General features: G+C 41.2%; 1 protein-coding gene across 8 annotated transcripts in view; it reads right to left on the bottom strand.

Moving 5' to 3' along the window:
• The window catches only part of LOC125706396 (diacylglycerol kinase zeta-like), a 140,694-nt gene that overhangs the window by 7,814 nt on the left and 116,406 nt on the right, over positions 1–16,474 (bottom strand). For all 8 annotated transcript variants that reach the window (XM_048973077.1, XM_048973079.1, XM_048973078.1 and 5 more), the window contains 4 exons: positions 12,528–12,562; positions 11,088–11,137; positions 6,474–6,594; positions 1,873–1,909 (listed from right to left, as the gene is read on the bottom strand). In XM_048973077.1, coding sequence (XP_048829034.1) covers positions 1,873–1,909; positions 6,474–6,594; positions 11,088–11,137; positions 12,528–12,562 — 243 coding nt within the window. The remainder of the gene's footprint in view (positions 1–1,872; positions 1,910–6,473; positions 6,595–11,087; positions 11,138–12,527; positions 12,563–16,474) is intronic.

Here is a 16,474-nt window from a genome sequence, read left to right on the forward strand (position 1 = left end):
ACTGTAATCCATTACTTACTGAGAAAAAATATGTAATTCAATTACAGTTACTAATCAAAATCCTGATGATTACAAAAGGGTTACATCCAGTGTTTCCCCTACCATTATATTAGGGGGGCGCCCTGCCCCCCCAACAGCACCTCCCGCCCCCCCTTGAAGGTCAAGTTCATTTTATTTATCTATATAGCCGCAGATCACAACAGAAGTCATTTAAAGTTACCTTTCCTATAGAACAGGTCTGTACATTGTCCTTTTATTAAACAAAGTAAATAGCCCTACGTTATATATCTTATTTACACAACTGCTTGTAATTTTTGTCTTAATACGGCCGCGCGTTTACAATTCTCCTCTGCTCTCTGTATCGCACATGGTGGAGTCATGTGCACGCATATGAGCACACTCCCACAAGCGGACAGTGCGTGCGCGTTGGAAAATATGCCTGTATTAAGATGTATTTGCGGATGACTATGTTGCCTAGAATTAATTATTGTCCTCCTGTTACAGACATACATATGAGGTAATTGAGGTATGGATTGATTCTGATCGTGTATGGACTGATCATCCTGAAATTCAGATACGTCGTCCATGATTCACCTATAATATTATTGTATTAAGGTTAAACTGCATAAGCATGTTTGTTTTCCCCTCTCTGATCACTTATATAACTTGTTTTTCACAAAGGGCTGGTTTCAGAGTATCCTTATCTTATGTGAAAGAATCCTCGTTCTGGGATGCTCACCCTATTCAGGACGCTTACCATGTTTCCCCGGGTTTGGAGGGGCTTGCTGAAGACAGGGAAAGGTGCTGCTCAATATGTTTTGTACGACACTGGTCAGTGTATGAGACACCTGCCTTATCTTCACGGGGAGGGAAAGCACTGCTCAAGGATACTTGTTTAATTATTCTGGGAACTGCACCTAGTTAGTCAGTGTGTGTAGAACGCTTACCCCCATCCTTAGGAGGAGGCGGTACATTGATTATAGAAACCTTCCAATTGAAACTGCAGGCGGCATTGCTCAGACAAAATTGGAAATTTGAGAACGCATTGCCTGGCCGGGGGGGTTGGGTGAGCCTGGTCAGCTCGTCCCCTGCCCACATGTAATGCCCATAATTTAGTATAAAGATAGTGTGCTTAGAGCTCAGCCGTGGGATAGAGTGCGCATCGCCCGGCACTTTCTTGTTGGTCTCCTGCCAGGACTGAAAAGGGCTCCCCAATCTAAGAGTGAGGGTGGGTGATGATGGCACGTTCGAGTGTGAATAGCTTTACAGTGTCGATGTGTTGATTCAATCAATTATCACAATAACCATACTATCAATTTGCACTTTCTACGTATGCATGTTTTTTGTATCACTTTTTATAAATCTAGGGGAAACACTGACATCCAAATATATTCTTTTTGGTAAAGGCTTATATGTATAATATAACGTTCAATTTGTTTCTTTGCATCTTTTTGAGAAGCAGAAATGCCTTCTTTTGGCACAGCAAAGCCCCTGAGACTTTTCAGTTATATTGCCCAGTTTAAAACATTTGTTAGAAAAGTAATCAAAAAGTAATCCGATGTAATAAGTTACAGGACATCGATGAAGTAATCAAAATAGTTAGATTACTTATTACATTCTAACAAGGTAACTAGTAGTCTGTAACCTATTACATTTCAAAAGTAACCTTCCCAACACTGTGTACAGCTCAGCATTTGGGGAGAAGTGCTGGGGAGCGGAGGAGATGGAGAGGGCTTCCAGTTCATCAGGATGGATGAATAAGGTTTAAAGCAAAAAACGTACATCTACACATTACACCTAAATGAGAAATGGGCCATGGGATTAACTTAGCCTAAAATAATAAAACAAGGCAGTAGTAACTGAAATACATACCTCTCCTTTTCGGTTACATCCAAAATATCACTGGATGCTAAACGGGAAGGGACACACAAAAATCACCAGGTTAGTTTCGCCCAATTTTCATGGAACTAAAACTGCAGATAAATACATTCTGTTAAGAGAAAAGCACAGTATTGAATAGTATTAGACACACAAGCCTAAACAGATCCTAAACAATTATGTTTTGAGGAAAGGTGTATGAAGAAAAAACTATTTAGGGATCCTGTTACTTGTGATCCCTTTAGTGTTTAGCATAGTATTCAGTTTAGATGCTGTCTCTTTTGAGATAGGAAGCTGCAGCAGCTGTACCTTGTAACTTGTTTTCTTTTCATTATCTTTGCTCCCCCCCCCGGCTGTGTTATTTTGCCTCTGGTCTACAGTTATCTTCCATTCCTGACACACATTTTCTATTGGGATTCGGGTGCAGACTATGACTAGGTGGCTCGGGGAGTCCCAATCTCTCTCTCTTTTTGTGTCTGTAGTCAGCGTCCAATTAATGTATGGAGTTACTGGTCTGTTGCACTCTGTTCCACTAACAGAACCGCTCACCGCACTTATGAAACATCACCTTGCTGTATTATCCTCCCGACACTTTGGCCGGTACTGGTGGATGGCTGCCATGAGGGACGAACATCTCGCTTTCATCTTACCATGGTTTCTTTCCAACCCCACTTCCAGGTTAATGTATAGTCTATGGTTTGGGTACTGGGCCGCCGCAGCTGCAGACAATTTGCTTATTATGATGATAACTCAAAACGTCCAAAAGTTTCAAAATGGATATTGTGAAATTCGGTGACACACTGGAATTGATTAAATTGGTTAACTTTGGTCATGTCCAAATCCGTTTTGGTATTTTGACGAAGGAAATAACAGTCTATACACCAGCACAAGCCGCAAAAAGGTTGACTTAACTCTCTTAATTATTCAGAGATGAGATCAGAATGGCACGTCACCTCACCTTTAAAAGGCAGGGGTGCATGAGCTATGGCGGATTGCTATTATAACAGCGTGTTTACCTGACAAACCAGATCAGTCTTTGGCCGAGGAAACTGACCTGCTCATGCTTGAAGTGAAAATGAGCGAGCATAGTATTTAGTGGTGCACCACTGTTACATCTAATCTTTTCAAGGTGAAGCAGGTATGGGATGAGCTATCAGCGAGTGTGTCTTCGTTTTCTGGCATGACCAGATCATCATCTTAGTGCCAAAAGCGGTATAATGATTTCAGAAGATGCGGAGAACAGAAGTTCACTGCTCAACCTGGTGTGTTTAAATACTCATGTATGTCGTTTGGTCCAAAAATAAATAATTCTGATAATGGACTCGGATTACTTTTTTTATGACACGGTGTATTCTTTACTTAAACCATAAGTATACAAACAAATACAAGAGTTTTTGCATTTTTAGTTTTTTCATTGCAGTGACAGATTTTTATAAAATAGAGTTTTCCCATATGGGGACGACGAAACTGGTCCCCATAATGTAAAAAAAGGGGATTCATCACGTTGTGGGGACATTTGGTCCCTACAAGATAAGGTATACCTGGACCACACACACATTTGGAGTTTCATTATTACACAGTATGATTACATGAAAGAACGATATGCACTGTATAATAAGACTACAAATGTAGTAAAATAAAATAACAAAAAACCATCATTGCACTTCGAGTGTACCTGCATCCATAACAAACATCATGCATCCACACATTTCTAAAATGCGCCGCTTAAATATCATTAAATAATATGCCACTGACTTAAGACGTGGTTGTGACTGCCAATGTACTGGACAGTAAGGGCTTGAGGGAGTGCTTATTTAGCAGCAGTGGTTAAATTTGATATAGTAAACGAGTTTAATGATTATTTTACACGGGTGTTCACAATAGACAATACAAGTAACTTGCCACCATTTAGTACAGATACAGCGTCGTCTATGACCAATACATGTATAACTGTGGCTGATGTAGGACAAAGCCCAGTTAAGCTCAAAATAAATAAATCACAGGGCCCTGATGACATCTTACCTATAGTTTAAAAAAGATGAGGGATATTAGTAGCCAACCTTTAAGTTTACTATTTCAGAAATCCTTATCTACTGGTGTGGTACCTTCTGATTGGAAGCATGCTAATGTAACACCCATATTCAAAAAAGGGGATTGCAGTAATCCAGCAAACTACAGGCCAATCAATTTAACTTGCATAACTGGAAAAGTAATGGAAGCTATAATCCAAGTGAAAATGGTAGATTACTTGGATTCTAATAACATTCTGAGGGATAGCCAACATGGATTTAGGACAGGTAGATCCTATTGAACTAATTTACTTGAGTTCTTTGAGGAAACTACAAGAGAAATTGATCACAAAAAGGCCTACGATGTGATCTACTTAGACTTCCAGAAGGCCTTTGATGTTGTCCCCCACAAACGGCTCTTGCTTAAGCTCAAGGCTGTAGGGATTTTAGGGACTGTAGCAGCTTGGATTGAAAACTGGTTAACAGACAGGAAGCAGCGAGTAGTTATTAGAGGCACAATGTCACAGTGGGCCTACGTTCATAGTGGGGTACTGCAGGGTTGAAATGTAGGAGCACTATTGTTCCTAATTTTATATTAACGATATGGACATCAATACATACAGTAAACTGGTTAAATTTGCAGAAGACACCAAGGTCGGTGGTGTAGCAGATACTGATCTAGCAGCAGAGAGGCTACAACAGGATCTTGATTTAATTAGCGACTGGGCTGATACCTGGCAGATGAAATTTAACATAGATAAATGTAAGGTAATCCATGCAGGGAGCAGAAATATAAAGTACAGATATTTTATGAGTTCCACTGAAATAAAGGTAGCTGATTATGAGAAAGATCTCGGTGTGTATGTCGATGCTTCCATGTCCCACTCTCGCCAGTGTGGGGAAGCAATAAAAAAGGCCAGTAGGATGTTGGGTTACATCGCTAGGGACACTACACTATGAAGAACATTCAATACCAATAACATTTAAATAGTATTTAAATCAAGAGTATTTAAATTCAATTAAAAACTAAAGAGCTTCTATTTTCTTTCATAGTTCCAAATTTTTCAAATGCCAAAAACATGTGTAATTCAATCAGATTTTCATGGTTTAACACAGGGTGGGCCAATCTTATCCAGAAAGGGTAGCTGTATATGCGCGTTTTTGCTGCAACTCCCTAATTAGATTACTAATTAGAGGACAGATTGGCCGAATAGTCCTGACACCAGTGTTTGAACAGCTGACCTAAAGGTTATCCCAAAAACCCGCATGCACATTGGCCCTTTGCACCTCTGGTAGTCAGTATTCTGAGATTGATAAACAGAAAAAGAAAACCTGCCAGACACATCGTTCAGTTTCGATTTTTTGCTCAGATCGGATTTGTCTATCTTGATGGTTCACATTCATAACTACAAGTGACCTGTATCTGACTGTAATGTGAACACATCGGTCCTCTGAAACGTCACGCATGCGCACATTGATACGTTTTTACACGGGTCAACTGCGTCACCAACAACAAAAAAACGTCATATCTGTGGGACGACTCATGGCATTAAAAATGGTGGCGTTAGTAGCTGACGCATGTATTGCACTTTGCGCTGGAGGACGACAAACAGTGATTCGGCTGTACATGAGTAGGTCGAAAAGGAGAAAAAAGCCAGGCGGCTAGCTTTTTCTGTTATCGCAGCTCTCCTCCATTTTTTCCTTCCCACGCTGCCGGTGCAGGCTGATGATGTCAGTGCATGCGTATAAGCAAAAAGCCACATGAATTCCGCGTTTACGTTCAGGTCGCATGGCCGCAAATCGGATATGTATGAGATTTAGTACCACATATGAAAGTGACACTAATCTGATTTGAAAAGATCAGATTTGCGTGTCCACTCAGCCCTGAAAAGATCAGATCTGTGTCACATTAAGGCAAAAAATCCGATTTGAGTCACTTCAGCATGGCAGTGTGAACGTAGCGTAAGAGAGTCTGATTATGCTGCTGCTGTTAACTATACATGTATACTTAGGTTGCCATTATGGATGTCATTAAAAATTGAATTTCATGGTTTGTAAAATTCATTCTTAATAAATTTTAAGAGTGAACTGTCAGTGTACCAATACAGACTTTTAATGATTTAATTTATCCTTTTCCATCAATGAGTGATGTCATATTTTGTGTGGAAATAAATTAATGGAGTAGCCTATAATCTAGAAAAGTATTGCTAGGATTGTGTCCTTGAACATGAAAAAAATTTCCATTCCCCATAACTGCCCAAGGCAAAGGCTATTACTGTAAATGTTATAGTATACAGCTGCACCTGAGCTACCTCTTCAGCTTAATTGAATTTCATTTTCAATTTAATTTACTCAACTTGTAATTCTGCCTGAAATGCCCATCCCTAGCACACACGTTACTTGTTGATAAGATGTTTTGACCACAATGGTTCTACATCTTAAGTGTCTTATGCATCTCTGCTTAGACATGTGCAGTACAACAGGGTTACATCTCTGTCAAGTTGGACATCTATTAAGGAGAAATTGAGTGCTGCCCCTCACACTGTGCTAATTGTTTCGCATTGTCACCGTGAGTAGATGTCCTACCATTGTCTATGATGTACTTGACAATCTCCTTGCTGCCGGCAGTGGCAGCATGGTGCAGTAACGTGCAGCCAGACAAGTCCTGCACAGACAGATCAGCCCCCAGCTTGTGAAGCTCCTTCAGCTGCGGAAAAACAGTCGAGAGTCAGTCTACATCCACTGTTCCAGTTCTTCTAAACTTAACTTCACCACCCAGGCTTTATTCGGAAGAGGCTGAGTGATGCGATACCCCGTGCACTGGTTCATCAGTAAGCAATGTTTGGAGTGTGGAACAGATGCTGATTTTATGGAAACAGTTAAGTCCACCACTTCCACGAGGACAAATTCCAAGTGGATATTCTGTATAGAATGCAAACACAGGGCAGTCCTAACCAAGGGTTAGGGTGAGGCCATAGTACCTATCCAAAGGTTTCACTTAAAGCTATATAATTAACCTTTAACATTATTAAAAATGATACTGCCGGCTAGTATTTAAAGGGGACCGTCTTTATCAGGACAGAGCAGAAAACTGCCATGTCTTTTTCAGAACTTTGTCCATCAGTTCTGTGTGCCTTCAACCAACTGCCTCATTGCCTCTATTACAATGCTTCTCAATTAGTTTAGCCCAAGGACCTACACTATTCCCCAGTCATTAAGTTACAAGACTAAGTTTCTATTTATTTATTTGTTTGTTTGGTTGTTCAATCAGACATTGTCTGCTTGTTTGTTCATTCATACATTTATGTTTGTCCATCCGGTCATTTGTTCATTCGTATATTTGTTTGTCTGTCCATCTGTTTGTTCATTGATTCATACATTAATTTGCCCATTGATGTATTCAGTCATTTATTTGTTATTCTGTCCATTCGTCTGTTTGTTCATTCATGCATTTATTTTTTTGTCTGTCTGTTCATTCAATCATACATTTATTTATTTAATTCACCAAAAATGGGGGTAGCGGTGTGTGCTGACAGTAAAACAGATAAAACAAATGATTTCCAGGACGACACAACATCTGTAAAAACAAAATACATTATTTTCAAAATATTTTTTCAACCACACAACCCATGATCAATGAAAATATTTCCATGACCCACTGGTTCAGAACCACTGCTCCAGTACACAAAGCATCAGAACTGGGTGCCCTCTCCTGATAAATCCAATTCCAGGCGGCAGGCAAACCGGCATAACTGGCCGCCTGTTAGTTGCTAATTGTCACCAAGGTCCATGTTATTGAAACTTGTGTCTGTTCCCCACACTTTTAATCGTGGAGGTCTATTCCACCATAGTGTATGTCATAAAGACTTAAAAATTAAACCAAATCCAGTATTAGATAATAGGTAATGCAAGGCTACAACTCGGACCTAATCGCAGAGGTGGTGGCGTTGCTGGAATATTTCAGTCTAACCTAGGAGTTACTTAAAAAAGTAGTTATAACTTTATCATGTTTGAAATTCTTCTTCTTAGTTTTGCTGGATCATCTCTTTGCAGTTATTTACCTCCAATCACCATTGTTATTGTGTACAGACCGCCTGGACCGTACAGTAACTTTCTTAGGGAGTTTGCAAATTTTTTAACAATCTTGGTGGTTACTACTGACAAAGCCATAAAAAAAAGCTGATTTTTCATATTCACATGGAGAAAGACAGTATGGAAGACCGTTTCTGCCACCCGGAAGAGAAAGAAAACCCACTTATCTCAGAATTCTGACTTATTAAGTCGAAGTTTTGACTTTTTCTGTCTTTTAACTTCTCATACCATCCAATCAGAGTCAGAGATAAAAAAAGTCAGAATTCCGAGATAAAAAGCCTGACTTAATAATTCAGAATTCTGAGATAAATGGATTTCTTGTTCTCCTCCGGGTGCTGGAAACAGGCTTCCATAAAGACAATGATGGTTTAACAACAATATTTGCTGCTATTCTTGTAGGTGTATGAAGTGAGGCCTACTCATGCCTGTAATCATACTCTGGATTTGATTCTTAGCCATGGTATCCTGGTGGAACACATATGATGATGATGATGATGATGATGATGATGATGATGATGATGATGATGATGAGAACCATTTATTGCTGTTGCAATACACCATGTCACTAGTCACAAGTACCAGCGATAAAACTGGCCATCAACCTGACCATACATATACACACAACATCACAGATGGGGGTAGACAGGTCGGGAAGACAGGGGCCATATCTATTACCCCTCAGAATACTCTGCTTTCAGATCATTACTTGTTAATGTTTGAAATACAGTATAGCTTGCCTTCTCCCCCAGCTCCAAAGTACAGTATCGGACGTTCCATAGCCTCATTAACTACAACAGGGTTTCTCAACCTCCACAGTCCTTCAACTTTACATGTGAAATCTCATGTGAAAATGAATTTGAACAGGTAACCATGAACATGGTGAAATCATTTTGCAGCACTCTAGATCTTGTAGCTCTACTTAAGAAATTAAAGCATACAGATAAACCTGCCCACTGGTACTTAAACAGGCTTCGCACAAGCTAGAGCACAAATGGCGCTTAATTAAAACTAGAAGTTTTCAGATCTGCCTGGAAAGAGAACCTCTCTAAGTACAGATAAGCACTAGTGACTGCGAGGTCTGTGTCTCTCTCCAGATTAATAGAAGAGAACAAAAACAATCCTAAATTCCCATTTAAATCTGTGTCTAGGTTAACACAGAATTCTTCAAGTTAAACTCGCAAGTCTCACAAGCTTTTAAGAGTCATGACCTCATTACATTTTTAATGGTAAAATCACTAAGATCTATATGCATTTCTAGTAATATTTCTGTACCAATGCACATCTATAACTATACACAGCCGCCAGCCTCCTGCTAGTCTGATGCGTACTGATAATATGACCCCTGAATGTTTCCACCTGCAAATCCTCTATTTGCCTTGTAGACCTAATTCCTACAAACTTTTTTATAGAGACTACACCACTGAGAGTCTGTACATGAGGACACCACTGGGCAGGTGAGACTAATTAACGAGGGCTGGGAAAACAGGCCACAGATCAAACTAATACTGTAATTAAATCAAGGGACTGGGAGGGGAAAACTAAGACACTGACAAAAACAAGGAAACAGAATCTAACACTGGGAATAACATCCATCCATCCATTTTCCAAACTGCTTATTCTACTGGGTCGCGGGGGGTCCAAAGCCTATCCCAGAAGCAATGGGCACGAGGCAGGGAACAACCCAGGATGGGGGGGCAATTTCTTATCATATTACCCTTACTCCCCATGCTACCTTCACTGGCTTCCAGTTAAATGACATATTGACCACAAAATACTGCTAAAAACACACTTGTTTAGTCGATCTTATAAGGACTCTAGTTCAAGGTCTAGCTCCCAGTTAGACCTACGGTGTAGAGCTTGGTGGGGACATTGGCTTTGCACAGACTAAACTCTCAGTGTTGTCACTCTACAGTAGCTTCACACTCCCTTGTGGAATTGGAGTGCTGACATTTCAGGGACTCCCCATGTCTACGTTCCCACTTGCCTCTCTCTCCTACTTACAGTATGCTGCCATAGCCATATCTGTCAGAGTTTACATATTGCACTCACCTGTTTGCACTTCCTCTAGTCTCCCCTACTTTAGCTAATTGCAGATTTTATTTCCCCTACACCTCCTGGGGTGTGCCGCCTGGAAACCCCAAATTTTCAAGATATCCTGCCTACCCTGCTGCCTGTTATGTTTCCACTATCTGTGAGGTGTTTCTGGCCTGCTCGTCATTCTATCTGTGTCGTCTTCCCTGTATTTCCTGCTGCTGTACCACTGCTCATCCTGCCATCTGAAGCAGCACCAGCAACTGCTGGGATTGCCTGCCTGCTACCCGCTTTGAGATTCAAATGTTAATATCAGGACAGAAAGAATTGGAACTTTGCCATCTTGCTCATTTGACTCTCCCTGCCGGCCCCTGGAGGATGGGCTCCCCCTTTGAGTCTGGTTCCTCCCAAGGTTTCTTCCTTCTAGGGAGTTTTTCCTTGCCACTGTCACCTCTGGCTTACTCACTGGGGGCTTTGGGTGGGGAAATAAAATACAAATAAAATTGAATTTAAATTAATTGAATTGAACGGATAGATGCAGCAGCAACTGGGGAAGCCAGAGCCGCTCCGGAGTGGCACTCTGGAAAAGGTCAGCCCATACATGCTTGCTTACTGGCTCACTCCTCCACTGAGGAACATTGTCAGCTATGGAATTTCAAGTCAGAGTTGCCACATGCCAGAGCTAGAGGGGGAAGGCTCAACTTGTGACAGTGCCTGTAAGCAAAGTTGTGCTCAGGAGCTCCCAAAAAGCTGCCTGCTGATGGAAGCATTTTGTCTTGGCTCTTAACTCAGAGTAATTTCTTACCCTGTCTGCAAAACACTTACAGGAGATTGAGGAGTGTAGTTTTTTGCAGGGACTTGCAGAAATAATTCGCTTTAAGATATATTCTGTCTATAGTATGCATGGTATTTCTAAGTGCAGGGATCAGCTGCCCACACAGCATCTGACATTCTGGGAGGAATGTCCGCTAATGCACAGACACTACTAACCTTCGATTCTTCAGGACAGCATTTCTTTTAAGGGCACCGATTACAATGGTGTCCTCATTAGGGAAAGAAGGGGGTCTTTTTACTTACCATTCGGTGGTCTTTGCTCTTCACACACTCAAAGAGTATTTCAGCTGATACTAAAAAAAGAATAATATTAAACATGCTCATATGAATTATCACATTCATTCTGCTGACGCTACAGGAAGGTTCAAAGTGACAGTGATAGTTATTCAGTGCAGGAATTATTTCCAGTCCAGTATGAGAATATAATTTAGACATAATTCACTCTTCAGAAAACTGCATGAAAATTAATGAATCTAAGAGTGAAGTCTCAAATTTCCTTTACATCCATAATCTATCTCTTTAAGAAAAAATATGGTGAAATTAATGAGCAACGATGAAAGATGTTTTTTTTTCTGAACCTTTCTAATAACCACCTTAATAATTAAAAGGAACAAGTATTCTTAAATGTGTGCAGTAATTTGACTTAACAGCTTGTGCTTTGTATCACTGCTCGATTATGTGACCATCTGCCCCTGCTAATAAGTATGTCTGAATTTCCAACCTCCGGTGTCACACTGAGAATAACCACAACATACTGTAGACAGTGAGGCATTGCAGAGCAAAAACACTGCAGCCAGCAGAACTTAGAACTGGCCCAATTCCAGAGCCCTACCTGAGCATACTTTTGGGTTAGCGGCAGGGGTTAAACCATAATCAAAGAGGAGGGGGGGCCTGTCAAGTTGTTAGTTGCTATATGTACTTCTGATCACAGTCTTAAAGATGCAGTACAGTATGTTCATTTGTTAGTATGTTGCTTTACCATTTCAAAAAATGTGACTAAAAAGCTATTTTTACTTGATGAAGGAACTGTACAGTAAATATCACCTGGTTAAATAGTACTCCAATTTTTTAAAACATAACAAATGAATGAAACTTAAAAATGCATCAGTATTGCTTATCACCACAAGTAATACTCTTGCTTATTCATTCATAATATCCCAGTGAAAGTGCATTAAAATATCAAATTATACACGGATTGCTTCTTACACATGTGTTACATCTAGCAGAGTCTAGCCAGTAACTGAAGTTTTGCCAGCAGTACGGAAGGTGAAGTAAATCCAAATACAAAAAAACATGGGACAGAAATCAAGGCATCCTGTAGGATTATCTCATCCCCTCAAGACCATCTATTCCCTTTGGATCTTTTACTAAATTTTGGGTCATTAAGAAAAAATGGTAATGGTAAACCCTGGTTGGCAAGAACAGTAAATATGAGAGAAGAGGATGGGTCAGCTCAACATAAAGGCCTGCAGTTAAATGACTAGTTTGAAACCACAGAAAAGGCAAGGAGTCGTCCAACCACTGAACCCTCTTTGAAAATAGCTTGATCTGAAATGGCCATTTTATGGGTATATTTTAGATGGAAACAATATCCTGTAACTGTTACAACTACCACTCCACCGCGCATGAAATGTGAAACTTTTTTCTTTTTACCATATTTATAAAATAAAATGAATAATTTACCTTTATCTGTGTCACATATGGCAGTCCCCTCAGACCTAATGAGAAAAAAAGAACTGGATTTACCTTTATTCTTTCATGTCTCATTGAATTATTCTGCATTATTATATTACCAAAGAGCTATGCGAGATTCAAAAAACACTCATCGAGCACAAATCTTGCATTATATACACCATAGGACCCTGCTGGGTACATCTGTTTGGAGATACTGCAAATATAAATGCTTTGAACCGTTACCCTTTTTTTGCTTAGGAAATCCTAGCGTCATTAATTTCAAAAGAGTAAACCTGACAATCCATAGTACATCTCCGTGTTGAGAAGAAAAGACAGTAAAGGAGTATAACGATTGGTTTTCATTTTCATTACAGATGGGAGACAAAACAGGGCTGCAGGAGCGTCGGTTCATGTTGGAAAGAGAGTAGTTCTTGTTCACCTCCCAGCCCAAGATAAGACAGCCTAGCTAGAGCGTGCCCCCATACATACAAACTCTGCTCCTTCCATGTCAGGTTGTGGGAAGCCCCACAGAATGGACAGAGAGCAGGGCCTTAAGCTGCTTTGCTGTCATTCCCAGTTAGACTGTGGTGGGCTCAGCTGTCAGCTTGCCTAAAGCCAGTCTGCAGTGCTAAGACTGAGAGTGCCCCGAGAGGCACAGAGAGATCCCTGACTGCAGGCAGGCTAGGAGGCTGGATGTGGGGCTGTAAGCTGGCCATAATGATAAAACAAATTCCAACCTACCATGCAGACCACATTTAACTGGAATGGATGGACAGGTACCCCATCTTACTCAGAATCCGGTCAGGTCATGTTGGGGAGCATGCGCTAATGCAGCGCGTTGTTGCACCCACCACATGACGAAACACCTCGGAATCCCAGCTGGCAACCCCCCACACAGTCCAGTCCCACCCTCCGGAAATGACCATCCATCTGCCACAGCCAGGTGTTACGGGGAGTCCCCTTGGCCTGGTCTAACCGCTCGGGTCCTCAGCAACAAGGATCCTGCAAGCCGGATCATCCTCAGGGAAACACCCCAAATGGCCGTAGTGCCGTAAGTGACACTGCCTCACAATGCAGGTAATGTGCCTTATTTGGGACTCCTCTAGCAACCGCTAGACAAAGTCAAACCAGCAGTACCCAAGGATTCTCCAAAAGAGACATATTACCAAAGGAATCCATGGACTGGCTAGCGTCCATGTTTCACAGCCATACGGAAAGACAGGGAGCACCAGGACTTCAAAGACTTGGACCTTCGTCCACACACCCCATTCCAGTGACATTATGACCCCCCCTGCTCTCCCAATCCATCTACTGACTTTATAGGAAGAGTCACCAGATACATGAATGTCATTGTCGAGGTAAGTGAGTCTCTTGATGAGGTTGACATTCTCCCTGCAGACAGACTGTGCCTAAGAAGTCATTAAAGGCCTGGATCTTGGTTTTTATCTAGGACACATACAACCTCAAACACTCAGACTCCTTCCTCAGTCTCTTGAGAGCCCCGATCAGAGCCTCCATTGACTCCACAAAAATCTAGGATTAGGCCACAAAAATGGCCACAGCATCGTGGGCCAATTCAAAATCAATAAATCTTTCTTCACATTCCAAATGTCCTTTCAGTTACAGTACGTGCTTAATTCTGATAAAGAACTTGAAAGATTTTTTTAATGATACGGTTTGTTCTTTACCTAATATATAATGTTTTTCTTTTTGTGTGTGTTTCATTAATCAGTATGATTATGTGAAAGCATCAAACGTACTATATAATAAAATGTATATAAATGAAATAAAATGTAATTATATAACAAAAAAACATAATTGCACCTCAAGCGCATACCTGTGTCAATAACAGCCATTGTGCACCTGCAAGTTTCTAACACACACCGCTTAAATACCATTTAATAATATGCCACTGACTGTAGACGCTGCATGCAAGCATGCAAGCATGGCGTGAAAATGAGCAATATGCTGGTATGGAACTACCAAAACCACTTTGCGTTGTGCTTTGCACTGGTGGAAAATAGGGCCCCCCGAGTTAGAGCAGCTAAAATACCAGCAGCATGCTCCGATCCAGGGAATTCATCCTCACAATAATGCAGTATTCTCTTTCCATGTGACTGTGCCTGTGAGTCCCTTATTAGACAGCTTTATCCTGTTAGGATCATTAACAGGGCTGAGGTAAAACTAAGCTCCTTCTGCCTCTTTTATACACAAATATCCTATTTCTCATTTTGGTTTAAGTGAAATTCCCAGACAAATATCTGATGAAAATTTAAATAAAGTCCCATTTTTCTTTTCACAATCCTAGTTAAAACTGTGGGTCACTGATTCTGAAGAAATAAATATTGACAGAGGAGTGTAATGTGGCTTGGACAATGGACACTAAGAGATGGAGACATTTTTTCAGGTTTAACCCTTCCTGCTTCTTCCTCAACCATTTTCTGCCTTTTTGGGCACATTAATTAAGCTTCATATCATCATTATACATACATTGCCAAGGATAAGATTCCATCTGTCCCTGTAACCATTTTTAGGAATAAAAGAAACAGTTGTACAGGCAGGAACTGGACTACGTGCAACACTACGGCTACACTCACTTAGGGCTTAGAATGCTGTGTCCTGCTGCATTTTGTTTCTCGGGGCACCCAGAGGAAAACTCTAAAGTAAGACTCTGCCCGGCCATGTGCTGCAATCCAGAAGCATGCTCAACAGTGAGACTCTGCCCTGCGATGTGCTGCTGCCCAGAAGCATGCTCTACAGTGAGACTGTACTCCGATGTGCTGCCGCTCAGAAGTGTGCTCTAGAGAAATCTGCTCGGCAAACTGCTGCAAGCCAGAAGTGTGTTCTACGGCAGCACTCTGCCCTGCGATGTGCTGCCACCTAGAAGTGTGTTGTACAGTGAGACTCTGCACTGTAATGTGCTGCCGCCCAGAAGTGTTTTCTACAGTGAGACTCTGCACTGCAATGTGTTGCCACCCAGAAGGGTGCTCCACAATGAGATTCTGGTCTGCGATGTGCTGCCGCCTAGAAGTGTGTTGTACAGTGAGACTCTGCACTGTAATGTGCTGCCGCCCAGAAGTGTTTTCTACAGTGAGACTCTGCACTGCAATGTGTTGCCACCCAGAAGGGTGCTCCACAGTGAGATTCTGGTCTGTGATGTGCTGCCACCTAGAAGTGTGTTGTACAGTGAGACTGTGCTTTGCGATGTACTGCCATCCAGGAGCATACTCTACAGTGAGACTCTGCCCTGCGATGTGCTGTCACCCAGTTCCCAGTGTTTCCTGCCTATGGAAAGGGGGAGTAATTTATGGCAACATAAAAACTACTCAAATCGTGTATGGTACAGTATATAGCCAATCAAGGCCATTTTTCAAAGTAATAGTGAATCATCTTTTTGATTTTGTCTTTCTGATTGCTATTTGACAGTGTCCAGGCCTCCTGCAAGGCTGTACTCAATAAGTAGATGGAAGATGGAAAATGAATGTCAGTAAATAAAGTACATACAGTGTTTACAGAGGTATACACATAGACAAACTCACAAGGTGCTAGATGATTGGGCAAGCAAAACGTGGGAAATCCCGCAGAGGCGTTTACCTGTCAGAAACCCTGAAGCCCACAGAAATCATCACCTGACAGACTTAGTTAAATCATTCCAGTTGACTACCTTGGTGTGATTTAGAGGGATGTAATGAACACAAACCTTCCGCTGATGTTTGCGCTTCCACATATTTGGGAAAAATCTGTCAACCTAATAAACCCTCCACAGAGGCTATACAGCTAATTAACATCCCTGAATGATGTGGAGCCAACGACACATAGGCTCTATCCTGATGCTGAGTAGCAGTGCAGTAACCGGATGAGGGACAGAGAAAATACATCATGATTTTAACAAGGAATTGATTTTGATTTGAGTATGGTATTCATACCCTTAGCCGGTTGCACTAGAGTTTAGAGTC

The sequence above is a fragment of the Brienomyrus brachyistius genome, chromosome 13, assembly GCF_023856365.1.
Source record: "Brienomyrus brachyistius isolate T26 chromosome 13, BBRACH_0.4, whole genome shotgun sequence".
Taxonomy (NCBI): Eukaryota; Metazoa; Chordata; class Actinopteri; order Osteoglossiformes; family Mormyridae; genus Brienomyrus; species Brienomyrus brachyistius.